The sequence below is a fragment of the Lissotriton helveticus genome, chromosome 2_1, assembly GCF_964261635.1.
Source record: "Lissotriton helveticus chromosome 2_1, aLisHel1.1, whole genome shotgun sequence".
In the NCBI taxonomy this organism is placed as follows: domain Eukaryota; kingdom Metazoa; phylum Chordata; class Amphibia; order Caudata; family Salamandridae; genus Lissotriton; species Lissotriton helveticus.
Genome location: NC_136059.1, coordinates 1,135,393,535 through 1,135,417,271, shown reverse-complemented (window position 1 = coordinate 1,135,417,271; position 23,737 = coordinate 1,135,393,535). Strand labels below are relative to the sequence as shown.

General features: G+C 47.0%; 1 protein-coding gene across 1 annotated transcript in view; it reads left to right on the top strand.

Annotated features, from left to right (window-relative positions):
- The window catches only part of CNTLN (centlein), a 1,434,305-nt gene that overhangs the window by 915,365 nt on the left and 495,203 nt on the right, over positions 1-23,737 (top strand). Inside the window, exon 16 of the mRNA XM_078675976.1 lies at positions 20,279-20,808. Within this exon, the coding sequence (XP_078532102.1) occupies positions 20,279-20,808 (530 nt within the window). The remainder of the gene's footprint in view (positions 1-20,278; positions 20,809-23,737) is intronic.

Below are 23,737 nucleotides of genomic sequence, written 5' to 3'. Positions count from 1 at the left end.
AGCCAAACAAGTGGCAGTTCAGGGCCTGATTCAGTCCCGGCTGGATTCAAACAACGCCCTGTATGTGGGTGCCCCTGAGACGTCCATGCGAAAGCTACAGGTGGTCCAGAACTGCGCAGCCCGCGCCCTGCTACAGATTCCAAGGACACAGTCTGCTAAACCCGCACTGAGCAGCCTACACTGGCTCCCAGTGAGACAGAGAGTGGCTTTCAAGGCACTATGTATTGCCCACCGAGCTTTCTGGAAGTCAGGTCCAGCGATCATTAACAAACTGGTCACTCAATACCACCCTAATAGACCCCTTCGGTCCACGGAGGCCTTTCTGGCCGTAGTCCCAAGAGTACGGAGAGCCAGGACCGGAGGAAGGATGTTTTCCTTAAAGGCCGCTAAAATGTGGAACTCACTCCCACTACAAATCCGGTCCAACCCTAACCTACTCTCATTCCGCAAACAATTGAAAACCTTTCTGTTTGCCAGGCCCAATTAAATCTCAGTCTCCGCCACCCTCAGCTCGGCTATCCATGCTCTAGCGCTTGGACGCCCATTTGGGCAGCAATCGCGCTTTACAAATCACAATACAATACAATACAATACAAATTCCAAAGCCAGTTCAGGGCACACCATTTGTAGGTGGGTACTGCTTTTACTACTTTTTTTTTTTTTTTTTTTTTTTTTGTAAGACCTTTATTCACAAAAAGCAAGTGACACAGCATGAGCCTACAACCCGGAGGCCGGCCCGCCATACCATATTGATTGTTCAAAACGTATATGTTCAGCGTTTCTTACACATATGTTTGTCGTAGGCCTCATAGCACGCTGACAGTCTGAGTCTTACATTTTACATGTCATAAACAGTAAAGGAACAACATTCCCCAACTTAAGACCTAACTGTATCCACATGCACACCCTATACAGTGAGTGAGATCGTGTCTCGATGTCCTTAGTGTAGCCCACGGTCGTCTCCAACTCTCATTCTAGACAGCACTCATTCCAGCACCCTCAGTGTATCCGCTAGTCTTCCCCGGTGTCCTGCAAGGAGTTCAGATAATTTGTTAAGAATCCCCACATGTCCTTGGGTTTCGAGTTAGCTGGTAAGTCCTCTTCGTATGTTTGGAGTCTATCTCGACATGCGGACATATCATGCAGCCACACTTTCGTGGTTGGTACCTTGCGGCTGTGCCAACATTGCGCCACCTGTCTTTTGGCTAACAACAAGGCGACGGCACAAAATTTCTTCTTCAGCGCCCTGAATTGTGGTATAATACCTAGTAGACAGATCTGCGGAGTGCATTTCACCTCATCCCCTAACATGATCGTGAGTGCGGCAGTAACCTCCGTCCAGTAATCAGCCACTCTCGCACACTGCCATGCCAGGTGTACAAAATCCGCACCTTCCCCATTACAACGCTTACATCTGTCTCCCTCTCGTAGCCCAAATTTATGCATTTTCACAGGAGTGTAATATGCTTGGTGTAAGAACTTGAAATGAATAATCCGCAGATTCCCATTTGGTGTCAGTATCTGTGTTAGTGCGCATGCGCTGCACCATTCTGTGTCTGACAATGGATTGTCCAAAAGCACATCCCATCTTGCCTTAGCCTTGTGTGTGTGCCCTGCTATATCAGTTTGTGCAGCAGTGTACAGTCGGGACACCAGGTGAGAGAGGTCTGCCGTAGTGATCAGCATTTGCAAAGGTGTTAGGGCGTCAGGTTCTGCTGGAAATGATGGGTAGTGTTCCCGCAATGCCCTCGTCAGTCTGTAGTATGTGAATCTAAACATGGGAGTCTGATTCTGAATAAAGGCCAAGTCGGAAATGCCCAAAAATTTGCCTTCTTGAAACACATCAGACATTTTGTTGATCCCGACTTTGTGCAGTAGAGATATCCCCACTGTTTCGTTAGTGACCGACAAAGCCTGATGGTTCCGTAGGGGCATGTCCGGAGCATATAATGGGGTTTTGTGAGCCAATTGCCCCAGTTTGTGCCAGGCTTTGATTGTTGTGTCTACCGTGTTAATGTCTTTCGTGTGAAGCGGCGGTCGTTTGTGCGACAATATCTCAGATAGGGGGACAGGATGAGCATCCCCCTCCTCAATGGCCACGTGTGTGATAAAGGGAACCTCATGGAACCAATAGGCTGCATACTGTGCCTGAGCACAGAGGTAATACAGAAGAAAATCAGGCACCCCGAATCCGCCCTGTGCAATCGGGAGTGTTAGCGTCTGTAGATCAATCCGAGCTTGTTTACCTGCCCATATCAGCGTTAGAACCAGGGATTTTATGCGACGGAAGATCTCTGGGGGAGGTGTAATAGGTATGTTGTTAAAAAGGTACAATAACTTAGGCAGTATGTTCATTTTTACGATCGCTATACGATCAGCAATAGATAATGGTAAGTGAATCCATCTATGGACCTTGTCTTCAAGTTTGGAGAGGGCCACACCATAATTCGCGCGCAGCACTTCGTCAGGATCCCTGTGAAACATTACCCCTAGGTAGCGGATCGGGTCTCGTTGCCATTCTAGTGGGTAGTCCACTTCAAAAGAAACGGTGGCGTCAGTGAGAGGGATGAGTGAGGACTTGGACCAATTAATAGTTAGTCCCGAGTGTCCCCCAAATCGGATATACTCCCGAAGCAGCGGGTTCAGATGCACCCCCGGATCCCGTACGTACAGCAGCATATCGTCTGCGTAGAGTGATATATGTAGCGGCCTGGATACAAATTGCAATGCCGATTCCTTGTAATTTTGACGCACTATGCACGCTAGTGGTTCTAACGCCAACGCGAAGAGTAGAGGTGACAGGGGGCAGCCCTGCCTCGTACCTCGCCCAATATCGAAAGGGGTTGAAACATAGCCATTGATGCGGACCCTCGCACTCGGTGCAGTATACAGTAAGGTGATCCACTGGACAAATCTTTTAGGGAAACCCATTCTGTTGAGGATAAGTAACATATAACTCCATTCAATGGAATCGAACGCTTTCGCAGCGTCGAGTAGCACAGCCGCCGCCCTAACCGAGGGCTTCAGGTAATGTGCTAGCGCAAACAGGGATCTGGTATTGTGTGAGGTGGATCTAGTGGGAACGAATCCCGCTTGGTCCGGCAGCACTAGACGTGTCATCAGAGGGGTTAGCCTAACGGCTAGCAGTTTTGCGAGAATTTTCGAGTCCACGTTTATGAGGGATAGGGGTCTGTAGGAGTCGCAGTTCTCAGGATCCTTGGAAGGTTTGAGGAGTGCTATTATCATCGCCTCCCGCAGTGTTGGAGGGAGCGATCCGTTATCAAAGGAAGCACCATACATAGCCACCAAGTGTGGGGCAAGGATGTCAACAAATTTTTTATAAAATTCGGCTGTGTACCCGTCGGGGCCCGGCGCCTTGCCGTTGGGGAGTGAGGCGATTACCTCAGTGACTTCCTCTACTGTGATTGGCCGAGCCAGATATTCCCTGTGGGCATCCGACAGCCAGCCAATCGCCACATCATGTAAATACGCGTATGTTTCATCTGCCGTAGCTATGGGTCGAGATTGGTATAGCGCACTGTAGGAATCCACAAAGCATTGCACTATGTCCGTGGGTTGCGTACGGAGCATGCCATCCCCGGATGTGATACGGAGTATAGCCGATTGCCCCCGCCCTTCACAAATTTTACGCGCGAGCACCCTACCTGGTCTACCCCCTTCGCCAAAAGCCCTGGCTGTATGTTTGCGATCGAGGTAATTGAGTTCCGACGTCAGGAAGTCAGCATGTTCGGAGTGTAGTTCGCGCAATTTGGGTAGTAGTAATACGTCCTGTGTTTGTTCGTACCGCAGTTCTAAATCCCTCATTTGGTTTTCGCAGCGGTGAATCTGGCTTCTGATGTCTTTAAGTATACCTATGGTGGTGCTAATGCAGACGCCTCTCAGAGTGGCCTTAAAGGCCTCCCATAGGAGACATGGGTCATCAGTAGTCTGTGCATTATCAGCAAAATAGTCTTTGATTGCCGTATTCACTGCGGTAGCATATATAGGGTCTGTGAGGGCCTGGGAGTTGAAACGCCATTGAAAGGGGGGGGTGTGTAATGAGGGATATCCAGCTGCAATAGTACCGGGTTGTGGTCTGATAATGTGCGCGGAAGTACCTGCACCTTTCTCGCCCACAGAGCAACATCCTTGGACCCCAACCAATAGTCTAGTCTGGACCAGCTGTTGTGTAATGTTGTGATGTGTGTAGCGCCTGGGTCGTTCGTGTGGTGCAGTCTCCAGATATCCGCTAGCGCCAAGTCCTCTAACATGTGACCCACCATCTGTCTCGACTGTTTGTGGTGTTCTACAGATTGTGAAGAGCGGTCTAGGCCGTCCTGCAATGTCACATTCCAGTCTCCCCCGCATAGTATGTGCGTGCTCGCATGTGTCTGTAAGTGGCCCCAAACTTCACGGTAGAACTCCGGTGCATCAACATTTGGTCCGTATACATTAAGGAGAGTTATGTGTTGACCCCTCAGTGTACCCGTCACCAGCACATACCTGCCAGTGGGGTCCTGTAGTACGTGCTTCTCCTCAAAGGCGATCCCCTTCTTGAGCAATATTATCACCCCCCTTGAATAAGATGAGTATGAGGCTCTATAGGAGGAACTCGCCCATCTCGACCCCAATGTAGCGTGAGTGTTCGGCGCTAGATGTGACTCTTGCAGGAAAGCTACATCTATATTCCATCTAGTGAGGCTGGCAAATACCTGTCTAATTTTCTGAGGGCGCGAGAGACCCCGCACATTCCAAGTAAGAACGTTTAAACCGTGTCTGCCTGTGGTACTAGAACCTGTGTTCCTCAAATGACATACTACCACTCATACCTGTATTCTCCAAGAACACACCCGGAGCTAGACTCCATTCATCAAAGTCATCGTAAGTTACATTCACCACACCTTTCAGTGTATATCCGAATAACGTGTACATTTGTGATACTATCGGTCTTTCCAAACAGTCAACAACCCCCCCATCCCTCATCCCACCCACTCCAGCATACCCAACCTGCCGAAGCCATATCCCTTCAGAGCACATTCCCTTCAACCAATTAAACAACAACTTGGTGCTCATAGCATAACTCATGTCGGGTATTACCCTCATGGAGGACCGCCAGAGGCACAACTTTCACCCGGTGTACAGGTGCGGGCGATACTAGTATGAATCGGGATAGTCGCAGTGTGTGTGTCCATTAACCCTTTGGCCCTCCAACCCTTCCGCATCCCACTTTTAGACGCAGGCAGTGGAGCAGTAATACAGGAGATATAGCCATACGTAGCGATGAGCATGAACCCATGGATGGGATGTGACCTAGGAATGCTACATTAATACGCCCCCCACACATCTCCACTGTCCGGCTATATAGAGTACGATAATCAGCAACTTACAGACGCATTGCATTTTCATTTGTCCATGCCCTGCAATGTGAGATGTTACTCAACGTTCTAAGGTTTATCACCACCCACGACGTGCCAACTATCCTGAGGTGAAGCGTGGCAACAAGGCCCAGCCACGGGTAGCAGTTATTGTTCAGTGTAGGGGTGTAGTCCAGTCCTCGACAACCCCGCCCCCCCCCCTCCTGACCGATTTCCAGTGGCACATGGCAACGCATACTCCTCACCTCTGGTGGATTCGTAACCGGCCGCTTCTCGCAGTGCAGTAGTAGAACACAGCGGCCATCCGAGTGGAAGCCCTCGCCGCCGTATTGCGATGCATTCCTCATGCCGTATCAATCCGAGTCTCTATTCTGATCGTTTTGGGATGGCGATCTCGCCTCACGCTGTGCTGTCTTAACAAAGTCAAGGGCCGCTTTGGGTGTCGCCAGTATAACCGCACGTTCCTTCCATACTACTCGAAGGCGGGCAGGGTATAACATAGAGTATACAATATTCAACTCTCTCAGCTTTGCCTTCACTGTCGCGTATTCTTTGCGTGCTTGTTGAACAGCAACTGTGTGGTCGGGGTAGAACTCCAGAGTGTTGCCTTGGTGGGTGATTCTGCCCTTCTCCCTTGCAAGCCGGAGGATCGTGTCCCTGTCACGATAGTTGAGGATGCGCGCCACAATTGGTCTGGGTGTAGCACCGGGCGGTGGTTTGGGGCCTAGCGACCTGTGGGCTCTTTCCACAATGAAGATCTGCGACAGGGCTTCCGTCCCAAAGATATCCTTGCACAACCCCTCTACGTAGTGCTCCATACGGCCTGTGTTGGTCGATTCCGGCAGGCCCGCGATTCGCACGTTGTTACGCCTGGAGCGCGCTTCCAAATCCTCCTCCTTCGCTCTTATCACCTGTAGAATCCGTTCCATTCCGGTGCATTTCGTGGTGGACGTACGTGCCTCATCCTCTACAGCCGATAACCTCGTTTCGGCCTCATCCAGTCGTTCGCCATGTTTGTCTTGTCGAGCCGCCATACCATCCATCCTGCACGTCAGATTGTCCAATTTGCCATTAATATCTTGAAGATTTGATTGGATGGCCAAAAGAATCTTCTCCATGTTAGTGGTTGGCGGCGATTCTGAAGAGCCTCCGGGTTCTGCCAAATCCTCTGCAGGTTTCGACGCTCTCCTGTTGTCGAAAGTAAGTTTCTGCTGCTGCTTGTCCGGCTTCCCCATGATAGTGGCCGGTGATTGTACTTTCTTCCGTGCGGGTCCAGTCGCCCTCGTGACTCTGACCGGTGTCGCCGTGGTTCCCCGACAGCGAGAGCCCGCAGCAGCAAATGGGGACCGGTCTGCGTCCGTCCTGTGCACCACTCGTCGAATCTGCGCCAGAATGTGACGATGTTGAATTGCGTGTAGTCAGCGGCGGTCCAGGAGCAGCCCAACGTTGTCCGGGTAGCGTTGGTCACATTAGTGGGGTGCTCTGCTTCGCCACCAGCCCCACAAATCACCTGCTAGCGCCCAGCGCAGAGGGAATCTACTTCTCAAGACGTGAGTGCGGGTGGGAACAGGGCGCTAGCGTGATGTCACCCCCAGACTCAGAAGCCACATGCTGGGGCGCTCTTTAGTCCTCCACTGAACATCGCAGGTTCGGCAGCGCGAGGAGCTCATCAGTAGCCCGCTAGCTTCATTACAAAGAGCCCGCCATTTCGTCAAGAGGCGCCGCCATCTTGTCAGGCATCCGGCCGGGGATAAGCTCTGCTCTGCCGGCGTTTTCACTGACAGCGGCACCTTAGAGCAGCAACGCTGAGTTGGGCAGTACTCGCTCACCTCCGGCTGTGAATTTCGGGCTATTCTGGCAGTCAGCCTCGAGCCCCGCGCTGTAGTCTCAGGCGACGTCGGTTGCTGGCGGCCATCTTGTCAGGCAGTCCCGGTCCTCTGCGCTGTAAAACGGAATATACCTTCACTGCGGGAGCGGACACCGCAGCAATACGGATCCGTTTACGCTCCCTGCCTTCCCATTCATTTTGGTATTCGCGTTGTGAGGGATGGTGGGTTTTTAGCGGCAATGGATCACATTGCGAGTGATCGCCCGGCGGAGCTGCATGTCAGGCAGCCATACCGCTGTGCGCCCCCTAGCGCCTCCCCAGCCAGTACTGCTTTTACTACTTGACCCCTATCTAGGATGGTGGTCTGTGGCCCATCCTCAACTTTTGCCTCTTGAACCTATTCATTCAGCAGGACAGGTTAAAGATGCTGTCACTCAGACAAGTCCTTAAGTCCCTCAATGCGGAGATTGGTTGGTGTCCCAGGACCTCCTTGATATGCGCTTCCTAATTCTTCCTGTTTTTAGGGTTGATTTTGGGGTCTCAACACTATCAGTTCATGTCTCTGTCTTTAGGACAATTGACGGCATCATGGTTTTTTTTTCCATTAAAGTGCTGGCACTTGTTGCAGCTTTACTTCACAGGTCAGCAGTCAATGTATCTCATTAATCATATAGCTGGCTTGTGAAGGCAGGTACTGTTCAAGGAACATCTTTGAGCAATATGCTCCTTTTCCATGACTTTTCCTTCATGATTTACACCTAGAAATCTCATCTGACCCCCACACAGACTCTTACCTTCATAATGATGGTGCTGGACACAACCCACATGAAGGCTTTTACTCTTCCATGCATTGCTGATATTTGGGATGTGACTGCAATGTTTCTGACTTATAGTGGCTCCTGGTACTGCAGGTCCAATGTCTGCTGGGTTCAATGGCCTTGTCCATTCTGTTGGTGCTGCACACCAGAGGATGGATCAGAGCCCTTCAGTGATGTCTGTGCAGGCAGTTCCTTCAATACCAGGAGATCCTCTTGGATTAAGTTCAGATCTTCAAGTCCGTTCTGCACGGGTGGATGTTGCCCTCCAATCTGTTGGTGAATTGTCTCTTCAGCCCACCACAGGTGTGAGCTCCTGTGGTCATGGATGCCTCTTCATCAGGGTGAGGTGCCTGTCTGGGCAACTTCATTGTGCAGGACATTTGGTCCTTGTCGTAGCAGCACCGGAACTTGCTGAATCTGTGGGAGGTCCATCATACCTTGAAGGCTTTCCTCCCTTCCAATTCAGGGGGCACCGTTCAAGTTCTTTAAACAACACCGCCTCTGTCCTTTATCCAAAGAGACAGGTTTATGTGGAGCCTTTTTCGCCCCATAATCATTGGGGTCACACCCAGTAGATCCCTTTAGTTGCAAAAGTAAATGTACCCTTTTCAGAGGAAAGGGGAACTGGCTGGAGTCTTATCCCTTCTGTAGTGAGCTAGCCTTTACTAAATGGGAAGTAGGACAAAAGTGTCAAAGACCATCTTATTGGAAGCGGATGATAAAATGGAGCGCCAACCTGGTATTCTGAATAGGTATGCACACGCAATTGATTAGTATTCTCTGTTCATTTGAATGGGGACAGAACATACAGTTTCTCAACTGAAAACATGGTGATTAAGCAAGTCTTTGTTAGTGTTACCATTCAAAGAGCAAGTACGTTCTTCTAGGAACTGTCCCTAGGCAAACCTGCTCTAATGTTAAATGTAACCCTGTTTACATTCAGTCAGGCCTGTCTTGTGTGTACCAAGCATTGTTTTCATACAAAAGCGATTAGACTGGAGGTGGGCTCAGCAATTGTCCTTGTAGCCGCACACATTACAGTTTCTCTGTAGGGGAGAGAAGGCTTTAAGTCACCTCTCCTTAAAGGCTCAAGAGTGACAATGTCACTATGATATGATTTTCTCAAGATTGGAGTGTCCATGTGTGAATCTCTTTATTATAGCTGAGAAGGAGGACGTGTCCTTTTCTGTGCCATACACATCCCTCTAAATGGTTCCCTGGGATATGTGTCAAGGTTCAGTTGGTCACAGAATCTGCTGCACTCATTTCCACAAATAGCAATTTCTACTGGTAGGCAGTGAGGTATCCTCTGTGCACGGTCCTGCGGTTTGATATTTGAAGCACACATTTTTTTTAGAAATGGCATCAAACAGAACCAAAACAACGACCGCCCCACGTTGTTAATTAACAATTGCAACCTGCAAATGCTAAATTATCAAGAAAAAAGGAATAGTTCCCTGAGCATTGAAAATTATTTATGTTATATGATCAAATTTCAGGTCGTTGATCCATATACAATAATAACATCAAATGTTAGTCCATGGTCTTTATTCTCATATCTGGTGCTTTCAAGAAGACTTGTTTATACACAAATCAGTTCTTTGATGACACAACCAACTGCCAACACATGTTTCGTCTATAGGACAATGCCAAAAGACTTCCTCAGGGCCTGGACTGCTATTTCAATACTGGACATCTCAAACAGTCTCCGATGGATAATTGTAGCCACAATTATACCCAAAGTCCAATTGTTATAATCAACGTAGTCCACATAATAGTCAGTCAATAATAAAATTCCTCAAGTTTGGGATTCATGAACAATCTCCCCCTGTCACTTATAGCCACAATATAACCAGCAAACAAAAGTTATAGTGGAAAGAATCATTGATTGATAATAAAATTCCTCATTAGGGCATATCTGTGGTGTAAAACTCCAAAGATCGCGGCGAGTAATGCTGACGTACTTCGATCGAAACTCCTGTGTTAAGGTCCAGGAACATCAAGCACAAATGATCCTGATCGCCTCAGACTCAGCAAAAGGATTTGCTATGCTGACTTTTGGCACTAAGGATTCTTTCCCTTCTTCCTCTGCCACACAGAATGGTCAAGTCCTTCCCCTCAGTCACAAAATGCTGCAGCTGCATGTGTGGAGATTGAGAGGTGCCAACGTGAGCCTATTTGCTCACTATCTGAATTTGTGGACATAATGTTGCCAGGCAGGAGACCAACAATTAAATCCATTTCTTCGGGTTACTTGAATAAGTTTATAAGTGGTGTGAGTCGGATGGTTTTTTTTGTTGCAGTTTTATGTAGCGCAACCTCAAACTGAAGGTATTAGATCATTTTACATTAGCAGCAGTTACATAACATAAGGACACATTCCTTTTTTGTTTTTTAGGCACGAGGAGATAAAGGGCCTGATTGCGATTAATGCAGTCCATAGTTTCGCCGTAGTTGCGGTGTCGGTCTAACCACCGCCACACTGTGGCACCATGCACCACATTACGAGTGTGGCTGTCAAACCGCCTCAAGGCCGCTGCAACCGCCGGGTATCCAAGATCCCGCTTTGGTTTTGCAGCGGTCATAGGCAGTTATATGCTGGCGCCGCAGCAGCACCCTCATGCATATTACGAGTTGCCTCAACACCACCCTTTTCTTGCCAGTAAGACCACCATGAAAAGGGTGGTGGTGAGGCAACAAAGAAGACCTAACAGGTCCCCCTGTGCCTGCGAGCCTGTGAGTGCATGCAAGGGAGCACATGTTGTGCCGCCCTGTAAGTATGCACCCTCAGTTCCTGCAGGGGAAGCAATTCTTGACATGGTGCATTACTTTCCGTGCAGGAACATGCTGCTGTAGTGCCTGTCTAAGGCTTTCCTATGAGCCTTAGGTAGGCACTGCCATGGGTCCGCCGCATCACCATACTCTGGTTTGAAATGAAATCGGGCAGCAGTGTGAGAACGGCTTTGGCGGTCCTCCTGCAGAGCTCTGTAATCAGGCCCCAATTGATTTTCCCAGAATCACAGGATGTTAAGCTGATGCAGAGACTTGAACCTGGTTCCCCAGTTCAAAAGTCGGCAACTCTGCCATTACACCACATCCTCTCCTCAAAGTTTAAACCTATTTCCATCATGCCTTTCCAATGTTACTCACTTTGCACTTTCTCTTGTCCAGCAGGGCTGTGTAGTAGCTACTGTAAAAGGTTATTTTCTGCTCTATCCGCTTTGTGTCTTCTCCTTGACCACCCTTCTATGTTTTAGTTGCCATTAATGGCATATTTTCTGAAATATTTACTGCATTTACTGCATTTGTTTCCTCCCCCTCTGTTCATTATGGGGACACAAGCGTATTTCACGGAGGCACTTTCAGCTAGCAGGACTTCAGCGGCATTTTCTCCTTTCTTGCCCACATCTCGCCGCACCCTCTCCGCGGGTGCCGCATCGCCTTGTGAGGCCCAGGGCAAATTGGTGAAGAACTACAAGTGCAGGGCGGTACCGGGTGAGAGGTGACAGCGGGGCTGCGAGCGTGCAGGGACTCCAGGAACCAGGAGTCCCTGCGAGACCGACTTCCAGCTTCCGGTCCGCTCTCCCTGCTGGCCCGCCCCCCGCCCTACTGAGGTTTCAAATACTTCGCTCACCTCTCTCCTTGTGGGACACGAGCGTATTTCACGGAGGCACTTTCAGCTAGCAGGACTTCAGCGGCATTTTCTCCTTTCTTGCCCACATCTCGCCGCACTCGCCTTGTGAGGCCCAGGGCAAATTGGTGAAGAACTACAAGTGCAGGGTGGTACCGGGTGAGAGGTGACAGCGGGGCTGCGAGCGTGCAGGGACTCCAGGAACCAGGAGTCCCTGCGAGACCGACTTCCAGCTTCCGGTCCGCTCTCCCTGCTGGCCCGCCCCCCGCCCTACTGAGGATTCAAATACTTCCCTCACCTCTCTCCTTGTGGGACATGAGCGTATTTCACGGAGGCACTTTCAGCTAGCAGGACTTCAGCGGCATTTTCTCCTATCTTGCCCACATCTCGCCGCACCCGCTCCGCGGGTGCCGCATCGCCTTGTGAGGCCCAGGGCAAATTGGTGAAGAACTACAAGTGCAGGGCGGTACCGGGTGAGAGGTGACAGCGGGGCTGCGAGCGTGCAGGGACTCCAGGAACCAGGAGTCCCTGCGAGACCGACTTCCAGCTTCCGGTCCGCTCTCCCTGCTGGCCCGCCCCCCGCCCTACTGAGGATTCAAATACTTCTCTCACCTCTTTCCTTGTGGGACACGAGCGTATTTCACGGAGGCACTTTCAGCTAGCAGGACTTCAGCGGCATTTTCTCCTTTCTTGCCCACATCTCGCCGCACCCGCTCCGCGGGTGCCGCATCGCCTTGTGAGGCCCAGGGCAAATTGGTGAAGAACTACAAGTGCAGGGCGGTACCGGGTGAGAGGTGACAGCGGGGCTGCGAGCGTGCAGGGACTCCAGGAACCATGAGTCCCTGCGAGACCGACTTCCAGCTTCCGGTCCGCTCTCCCTGCTGGCCCGCCCCACGCCCTCCACGCCCCCTATATCTTACCACATACCTCCCGCAGCGCGGGACGCAGCTCGGGGCGAAGACCGGGCTAAGAGCGGGCCGTTTGAGGCCGTTCGAGACTGTGAGAGACTGGACTGGGCCACCCCATATACAACAGGTATTCTCACTATAGCCACCTTCCAGTAAAAAAGTACCAACTCTTCCCTTCTTTCATTGCAACTGAGCCCTATTTCCAACTATGAGCCAAATGGAGACCAGGAGCAAGGCTAATCAGGCGGCAACCGGCCACATACCAACGGTCCCAACCCAAGGTACAATCGATAACTACTTCCTGAAAGCAGGCTCTCTCTTGATAGATGACATTAATCTCCTGGAAAGACGAATCTCCCAGGAAATAGAGTGGGTTAAGAGGTCTTCAATGGGTGCAATAGCTATGGCGAAAACCCCCGAAGATAGGCGGATTAGAAATACATCACAAGATGGTGCTCAGGGTGGGGCTCAGCAATCCACTGACATTGACCTTTCCGAGGCAACAATAAGTGATTTAGAAGATATGAGTCTCCTCCCATTGCCCACAATACAAGCTACACAATCACCCAACTCAAAAAACCCGGGGGAGGTTACCGCCACATCAACTCTATGCCCCACGTTAATCAGGGAGGAATTGACCGTAATAAGTGATACCCCAAATTTACCAGGGACATCAAGTATTAACCGAGGGATAAGGGAAGGAGCAATCCAAAAAAAGACACCGGGAAAAAATACCACTAGGGGAAGAAAGACTAAAAATGCAAAGGGACAAATAGGGAAGACGTCCACCTTAATCAGCCTAGATCATAATATTCGGGAAATAACCTCGCCAGTGATAGCGATTGACTCTTCGCGGCAGTTGCAGAGTAACATCCCCACTGACCATCCACCTTCCACTATTGAGCAAAACTCCGAGTTACCAGAAGAGGATATAACCCTAGCTGACATAGGCCATCTTCTGAAGTCTATTATAGGTCCCTTGGAAGCACGCCTAATAAAAATGGAGGCGAGAATAATCAAAATCGAGAAAACAGCTTTGCAGATTATGGACAGCTGGAAACCTGGGGCTCTTGGGCCCATGCTTCCTAACATGGACCCACAACACAATAGTAACCTGGCCATTCCCAAACCTATAACAGGTAATGAGGCAGGAATAACACCTATCACAGGCAATAATAACTCCAATGCATGTACTAATCAACCGATAATATCAAACCCTAAATTAGCAGTAACATTGACCTCTGGTCCTACCAAACAAATTCATGCTACAAAACAGGGATCAACTTTAGACAAGGACAAAGTGCAACCCACTACCCAACAAATGAATTACCCTATACCTCCCTTGAACACCAACCATGATACGAATGACCCAAAACACACAAAGGCAAAAGCACCTAGAACGGTTACTGTCAATCTCCCACCTGAGGTTGCTCCATATACTGCTATCCTAGTTGGGGTACCCGAATTAAAACTAGATTCTTATGAAACTGAAGAATCTCTGAGAAATAAGGTCATCAACTGGCTTTCAACGTACAGACCACTCCCTGGAGGCTTGACCAGCGATATTCGCATGGTCAGAAGGGTCTCCTGGGTAGGCAAGAGACCAAAAACAATCAGTGGTGACTGCCTTCTGGTGAGTTTCAGAGACCCAAGAACAGTCACATTTGTCTGTAACCCATCATTGGAAGATGAAGGAAGTAACATTCACCCGGTCCCCCTCTCGTTTTTTTACCCACCAAATGAATATGCAACTAAGGCCCAGAGTAGAGGACAGTATCAGAATTTTAAGGGAAACTGGCAGGGTAACCAAGGAAGGAGGAGAACACCCCTCACTCAACCACAAATACCCCCATTCCGCCCCAACTCATATAGCAATTCCAACGGATGGGAAACTGTCCAGAGAAGAAGGATGGGAGGGGCTGGATTTGATAGAGAGGAGTCATGGCCCCCGAGATTTTATCAGCCACCACCCCTACCTCTATTCAACCACTACGATTGCCTCAAATGGTTGATTGACAGCGGGCCTCTACATCTGGGTTGCAAGCACAATTGGCAGGGAACGAAGGTGTAAATTATCCCCCTCCAATCGGCAGGCACGAGATGGATATATCTGGGGCTCCTGAACCATCCCAGGCTATACACAATATGGATACTAATAGAGATGATCTGCTGATAGACGAGGGGGAAATGGAAAGCCCTCCTTTGCCAGAAAATATAAATCCCATGCCCAACCTACCGGACAACCAGAAAGCCCCGCAAATCCTAAAAATTCTTTTGTGGAATGTGGCTGGCTTGGTAAATAAAATAGATTCGGATGCATGGGCAGAACTAACGAAATTAAACAACGTTTGTCTCTTTCAAGAGACTTGGGCAAGGGACGAGACCCCCTTTCGGGGCTTCCACACATTTTCAATCCCTGCGGTTTGGGGTGGGAAAGGCAGACCGTCTGGAGGCTTAGCAACCTGGGTGGCATAGGATGCCGAGCCTCAAGATATCCTGTAGACTCTGTAGACATACTGGCTGTCTCCCTCGAATGGCCGGGACTTTTTAAACTGTTGGTTATTAATATCTACTCAAGGCCAGTTAAAAATGGGTCCACCTCCAAAACTATAGAGCTTCTCTCTTGCCTACTGGAATCTATACCTGCAGATATGTCTTATCTAATAGGAGGCGACTTCAATTCACATTTCGAGCCCTTACCTGGTATACTCGATGGACCCTCCCTAGAGGAGGATTCGAGCTGGCAGGTTCCGAGGACGGAAGCACCGCCTCCCAGAGCATGGACAACTCTGGCCATACAGATCAACACCTTAAACCTCACCCACGGTTTGAGAGCCTGTAACGGCCGTACTAGGTCAGACATTCCATCCAAATGTACTTTCAATAAACCAGGGAGGGAATCTAGAACCGACTACTTCCTGGTACAGTTAAAGGCATGGAAAAGGGTGGTTGATTTCAAAATAACATCAAGACATGATAGTGACCATAATACCTTGGAGCTAGAGTACACCATCCCTTGGGTGAAAGTGATAGGTGAGGAGAAACAAAAAGGAGGAACCCTTTTAGAGAACAACAGGAGGCGGATAAAATGGGATAGGTTTGTCTCCAGTGAAGAAAAGCTTACCTCTCTTTATGCTGGGATTATTCCAATCCTTGGAGAGGCTTTTGACTTGTGGGATCCACACTCCACAATAGATAGAAATGAAGACCTAGCTCGATTTCATACTCATCTAATCAAGAAGCTTGAAGCAGATCTTTTTAGCAAGGGCCGCCCGAAAGCACAGGGACAATTTGTCAATTCTTGGTATAATCGCACTTGCCGTCTGGCAAAACAAGACCTTATTTCCACTATAAAAGAAGGAGGCACGAGTCCAGAGATTCGTTTTAAAAGGAGTGCCTATAAATCACTTGTAACCAACGCTAGAATGGAGTGGGATATACAGCATTGGGAGAATCTATCCGAGTCCCTAGCTGATAGGGACTCCCGTAGATTCTGGAGGACAATCAATCATGGGAGTGGGGACCTTCGATCCGCAATAGAACCTAACATTGCCGCCAACGTCTGGCAGGATCACTTCCAGAGGCTATATACCCCCGAGACTGATGAGTTAGAGACATCAGTATCTAGTAGCACCACCACACATACATCTGCCCCTTTTAACCTGAAAGACATTGAGGTGGCCATATCGGGGCTGCCATCCGGAAAAGCCCCTGGCTTGGATGGGATCCCAGGTGACCTCTTTAGGCAGGAACCTGTGATCTGGGCACCATACTTGATGGTTTTGTTCAATGCAGTGCTGGGGGGTATGGGGTTACCAGATACTTGGCTGGGAGCAGAGGTGGTACCGATATATAAAAAGGGTTCGCCTCTGCTCCCCGCCAATTATCGTCCGATTAGCCTCATCGATGTTACTCAAAAATTGTTTGGAAGATTAATCCTAGATAGGCTGCAAACCTGGATGGAAGAGACAGAGATCTTGAGTCCCCTTCAAGCGGGTTTTAGGAAGGGTGTCTCAACAGTGGACCAAATATTGAGATTAAACATTCTATTCTGGAAAACTGCATATCTAGAAGGGGGTTCATTGTACGCAGTTTTTGTGGACCTCCGTGCCGCCTTCGACCTGGTCCCTCGGGCCAGGTTGTGGGCGGTACTAGAGGACATGGGTGTCCCTGGAGATATTCTCCAGATTCTTATCAGGCTTCATACAGACAATTATGCCCGGGTAAGATATGGAAAGGGAGGCAGGCTCACAGATAGGTTCCCTGTCCAACGCGGGGTAAGACAGGGATGTGTGCTGGCGCCGACCCTGTTCTGTTTATTTACGAACGGGGTGATAGAGCACCTGTGTAGAATCCCCAACATCGATGCGCCGCAATTGAACAGCAGTAGGGTGCCGGCGATTATGTTCGCGGATGACACCCTCCTGCTGTCAAAAACACCAATGGGGCTACAAAGGATCCTGGATGGATTCTTGGATTTCTGTAACAAGAGGGGTCTAGAAATTAACCCTGCGAAGACAAAATTTATGATCCTGAGCCACAAGCACAAAAGCTGTCCAAACCCACGCCTGGGGTCCACACCTCTGGAGAGAGTTCAAGTGATTGAATATCTGGGTATAACACTCAATCAAAACTTAACCTGGTTGCCACACAAAACGAAAGCAACAACTAAATTAATCCAGAGGGCGGGTGCAATCACAAGAATTGCTAAAAAATCCCCCCTTCGTCCATTGGCTCCCGCAATACAAATTTATAAGGCCCAAGCACGAGGAGGCATCACCTATGGGGCCGAACTATGGGGACACACATCGCTTCATTCTATACAAGTGGCCGAGAACAATTTCATCAGACACTTGACGGCCCTTCCATCGAGCACGCCACTACTCCCGCTGAGAATGGACTTGGCATTGTGCCCAATTACTGAAGAACTGGGCCTCAAGCCCTTGACTTATTGGAGGCGCTTGTGGAGTAGTCAGGATTTGGGCCATTATAGAAGCGAACTACAGGAGCTTCTCAGATCGATACAAGTGTCCAAAATTCAATGGCTCAAGTATATTAGAGACATGTGTATGACCCTTGGAGTCCCAGAGCTATGGAATAACCCTGAACTAATGTCTGTAAGGCTTTCCCGGAAAGCACTTTCTAAACTTTTCTATGATTTTATGTTGCAAAGTTCCATTAGTTCAATTCGGGAGGGTTCCTTAACTGATACATTCGCCAAAGTAAAAGATTTTTATAGTTTCGAATATGTCCTTGATGCAATGTCTCCGGTGCACGTAAGAAAAACCTTTTTACAATGGAGATACGGCTCTCTACCCCTGAGGTCGCTCACCAAGAACTGGGATGGTAATCAAGACTTACCCAACTGCCCTGGGTGCAATTACAAGCTAGAAAGTGACATACACGTGGTCTTATTTTGCAAAGTCTACAGCAAGATTAGGAGCTACTGGCTCGTCCCCTACTTAAGGAACTTGGGCTTTCGAACTTATGCCCCAGCTTACAGAGTCCTTAAAACCGACCTTGCACCACCAACAGTGTTTGTAATGGCGAAATTTCTGACGGCAATGTGGAGAGTACGCGCAAGAATTATAAGGGAATCTACCGTGCCACGATCAACTTGTCCTTAATCTAATTTAAAAAATGTACTTGAAACCTAGAAAATAATTTTATGGATTTTAAAAATGATGATTTATTCTTATTATACAATTTCATTGCTAATGGTTTAATGTTTGTTTACCTGTACATCTTTTATGATCTCAACGATCGAAATAAAGATTATTTGATTGATTATGCCTTAGTGGGATTTGAACCAGTTAATTTCATAAAATTGTTGGCAAAAATATTGTTTGACATACATATTGTGCCCAAAATATAATTGTTTTTAAAGAATGTCCCGTTGGTTATGCCTTTTATATGATTGTCTCCAATGGTGTGATATTTTTGTAAAAGTTTAGGACATACCATCTCTGTCTCCCAGTACTTTGGTTACAGGGTGCTGATACCATACTTTTGAAAGTTATGTTGAATGTTTTAATGACTTTCCAAATTGGGTCAATGCACAGTTGTCCTGTTCGACTTTTCACTCTGAAAACGGTCTACCTTCTACAGGGACTTCAGCCTAGAGGGTGAGAGACTTGAGGACTTTTCAGTTTGATCACTTTCACAGTATTCTGTCTGGGTAACTGGTTCTTTGCACTGGTCCATCTTTTCTATCAAACGTGGTATCTGCTTTTGACAAGGGCCAGTCTGTTAGTCTTCCATCTCTCTTTACCATCTTTAGCCCATCCAGGACGAGGAGCAGCCGCATAGACAGGACCCCAGGTGTGTGGTATCCTAATATGCAGACTGCACTCAGTAGGGTAGAGTGGATGATCAGGTCTTTGTGTGCTTTGCCAAATCCAAGAACGTCAAAGCAGTGACCAAACACACTGGAATATACTTTGCTTTAAATTCTGACATACCTTGCCATGTTAGGTCTTCTGGCTCGTATTTTTACTCACTCCATTAGGGCCATGGCTGATTCCACATCTCCCACCAGAGGTATCCGGGTGGTTGGCAGCCATGTGGTGCTCCTTGCATGCCTTTGCTAATGACTACTGCCTCATTTCTCAAACATGTGCAGTAACAGATACTCTTCTGCGATTGTGTTGCATGATTTCATTGGTTAATCAGTATTACTCAATACCACTTTTCGGAGACTATTGCTTTGAGACTTATTTATAAGCTAAATAGTCTGCTGGAAGATGTAGCCATAAGAAGCAATAGTTAGTGAATACTTTATCTTTCAACTGCTAAGCTGTGCTAGTCAAAGCATTCCAGACAACTTCGCCCAACGGCCCCTATACCGCCTGTGCAGAGTGGAGAAGTCCGCACAAGGGTAGTGTAGCCTCCTGTGCCAAAGCACACTTTTTTCTTCTTAGGGAAAACATTTATTTCCATGGAGAAAGCCCTCCTAGGGAACCCTCTGCAATTCTGGAGGTGATCCCTTAACTCTCTCACCATTGCCAGAATGGAAAAAGGTTGGAGAGGAGTTGAGATTGCCCACAAACTTACATGTTTGCGGACTTTCTTAAACTTATGAGGTGAGACATGCGTTGGAATGTCCTCTTCCTACCTCCTGATTAGGATTTACTACTGCTGATTTCTCTATACTAGCAGCATAGAATTTCGCAGTAGCAAATGTATTTACGCCTGCCATGAATACCTTCGATAATTCAGACAGGTTAAATAAAATGAGGCAAATCACCTTTGTGAAAATGGCCTAATAGTTCTGTCCTGGAGAGCTTGAAGGGATTTGTTGGTCTTAAAATAGCTCAAGTGTGATCTACAATGGGTTTGTGTATGGTGCGCTCTATGTTTTAACATGGTGCTTTGTGATAAGATGCAGTGGTAAAAATTAAATTGTATTTATTCATTTTATGAAGCGCATTGTTTGAATTATGCGTGTTTGTACATTTGAGTGTGCCCATATCTTTTGCTAGAAATACGATTTAATGCAATTAAATAGAACTTTTCGATAACTGAATAGACTTTTGAATATGCCAATATCTAAACAGTGGATTATAATCAAATATTTATATTGTGCTATATGCTGCTGCTTCTAATTTTAATTTCATTCCTGTTTACCACATTTTAAAATTGTTAAACCATTTAGAAGCTCATTTTTGTCCTAGTGCAAATTCCACCATCTAACTGTGTGATGTCTTTACTTCATTTAGGTTGGCCAGTTAGAAAGGAGATTAAAGGATTTTGAGAGAGAGACTAAGAAACTTAGGCAAACAAATGAGGATCTAACCAAAGAGAAGCAGTCCCTGAGAGCGTCTGTAAAGCGACTTAAAAAAGATGTTGAATCATGGGAGCGCGAAGCGGAGGAAATGCAGAAGGCCAATTTTGAAATCATGAAAGCCAAGGAGAAATTGGAAGCTACAACCAGCGAGTTGGAGAAGGAAGTCACTTTGTTAAAGAAAAAATCTTCAAACATCAACGAGTTACGATTAGAGAATGGCAAATTGTTGAGGCAGATGCAAATGTTGCAGCTCGCCATGGAGGCTGCTAAGGCGGCCATTACCAAAGCCACCAAGGGGAAAAGCAGCCGTAAAGCTACGGGATCCATCGCTAAATCAAAACCAGCTAAGAGACGAGGCTCTCTGAGACGTCATCAAGCGTTCCTCAATCAGTCTATCAAGGTTATGAGCAGTATGTTTGAGAACTTCAATAAAGACGGCTGGGAGGATGTGAGCGCAGACAGGTAGGGCTCTCATTAACTCTGCCCCGTGAACGGGACAATGTGCATATGCAAAAGACTTGGAAATGGAGATTGAATTTCAGCTACTGTCGATTTGGTATTCAGCAAAAATACTGTCAGATCCTCTGAAATGCCTTGGGATGCCTTGTTCTGCGCTTATTGACTGAAATTTGCATGCAAAATTAGTCACAACTGTACGAGTATTTGAATAGGTGCCAAGAAACCCAAAAGAAGGTGATGCTTGATTTCTTCCAGTGATGCTATTTTCATGCAGTCATGGGGCTTGAAATTGACAGTTTGGCAGGTTGATTTAATTTGCTGGCCCTTTGCATATTCACCACTGACAGCTAAGGATTCCCAGGCAAGTCGGCGAAGTCCATTTAGTTATCTTGTGACATGCCAATCCGGGAAGAGAAACAGTTTCCCCCCCTCCTTAATTTAGTTAGATAAATTTTGAATGACCTATTTCAGCTTGCTACCAGATGTCTACAAGCTGTTTAACATCCTTTAAATTAAGAACCATCCACGCTAATTATTTCGTGTATGTTTTATGCACAGTCATTGTTCTGCCGTTAATTGAACAGTAGTTAAAAATCTGTTTCTCGCATTCAGCGAGGGCCTGCTGTTGTGCTTCTCACGTTCAGCAGCTAAACGTTTTTCTTCATAATGCGAGCTTTTAAGGTAATTTACAGAACTCGGTTTTTTCTTAAAGGAAGAACACTTCTTTCTCCGTATGAAAATGTGCCTTTCCGCTGCATCGTTACTGTGGTAGAAAAGCGAACTTTTCACACCGTTTTTTTCAGGATTAGACCCCATACAATTTTTAAATGTAGTTTTTTCTACACGATTTTCAGTTCCACATGTACTTGAAAAATGATCCATTCTGTAATATGTAGAACCTGTATGTCAAAAGTTCACGGGCAAAAACGAACACGATAAAGTGGATTTTTGATTGTATAGATCTGGTGTTTGAATGATTGCAGATGGCTGAATGGTGCCCGAGGTGACAGGGGGCGCTGCTACGAGGACCCCACGGATGAGAACAGGGCAGGGTCAGGCATGCAGGTCACCATTAGGGCTGCAAACCCTATGGCAGAGTCGTGCCTTTTGTCCTTGGTAGATGCAGTCCTCTGGCCTGGGGGTCTACTAGTTGTGAGCCTTCTTGGTCTTTGACGAGACACGTTTTTAGCCCAATCCCCGTGATGGCACTTTAAGGAAAAGCAAACAAAGGAGATAGCTCTTAAGTGGATTCACAGGCCTCGATTGCTCCCTGTCATGACTGTTCCCTTGCCCCAGACTAGTGGGTGAACTCTCAAAGTAGTGATTGATGCCACATGGACTAGGATAGACGAGAGAACCAGTTCAAAGAAGAACTCACCGAATCAGGTAATTGATTGCACCTATTACCCCATACCTCATGTATTGTTATCATTATGGTGCAGTGAAAGTCAGACTCCCCGAATTACTGTGTGGCCCATGGACTTTGTCCGGCACTGCATGGCTATGCCTGATCTCTGATTAGGGTGTCTTCACGTGCTTCCAGTGCAACTGCAGCTTACATATACGTACTATACCATTTAAAAATGTTGGTTATCACTCGACATAGTGTGTCGGTGATCCTTGAGAGGAGGGATTTCTTTGTATATCGACATCCTTGACTGATAAATTACCAGATGGTGGATCTTTGTTCATGTTTTGGGAAGCAGCGGTTGTTCTTGAGGGAGTCCTTCACTGCACACACCTAGCCGCAGAATCGTTAAGACTCTTGATAAGAACACAACAGGCTACGTTGATCTGGATCTAATCCTGTTGAGAAAGGGAACAAGGCTCAGGAGACATTGGGTAATGGCATATGGAAATGCCCGTGCAAACAGCAGTTGTCTTCCTGATCCCTCCCTGAATTAATTAGTACTCTATAGTACACTATAAACAAGACCAGATTTGTTTTTCCCTTGGCTATGTTGTCTGAGTACTCTAGCATTCCCGATTAGTCGTTGCGTCATTATAGTGATTTCAGCTTGCTTAACTAAATACAGACAGTTTTATATACGCTCAGTGTGAGAAAAGTGTTCCGATCCATTTCTCTGAGTAAGCCGCACCTACTATAAACTCTGTTAAATTGAAATGGGAGTCCTAGCCACTAGTGAGCACATTTTAGGATAAAGCCTTGTGCTGTGCAGCTAGAGTAAGAGACGTCGGACTGGGTACCCATGATCATGCACGCAGACATGTGGGCTGAATGTGAGAGATTACAGTCTAACTCAGTCGGTAGTTGAGCACAGAGGTGACCCTTCATAGATTGGTGAGGACCTAACCAAGCCTTATACATAAAATAAAAGAGCATTCATAGTGTCAGTATGTATACCTCTTGTGTGATTTACTGAAAAATGTGTGCTTAACTGTCAAGAACACTATGGGCAAAATCTGCCCCAAACTACAGTTTCCCCATAGTTAGGCGTAGACACTAGATCAATATACCAATAGAATATTAAATTAGGATCCAGAGGGCAGTTCTGACATTAATTTCCATATATCTGCACTCCTAGTTTTCCCACTGAACCTGGCCTGGGAAGGCTTAACTCAACAGAAACAAAGAGTAGCCGGTACTCGGATCACTGACACAATATTGAATGTAAATAATATCGTTTGACACAAATACAGTGTCAAAAATATCGTTTACCAAAATATTGTATCACTATACTTATTATATTAAGTAAGGAATATCGGAAATAAAACATTGTTTAGACTAATATCTTTAAAAATTATACAAAAATATTGATATCTGAATATAAATGGAGTTTAAAGTAGTAAATGTTAAATATTTTATTATGTAAATTTGATAGAATGTAAATGAAATAAATTCCACTAATATTGAATACTATATATACATTTATAATTATATAAACACACATATATTCATATATTAAATATA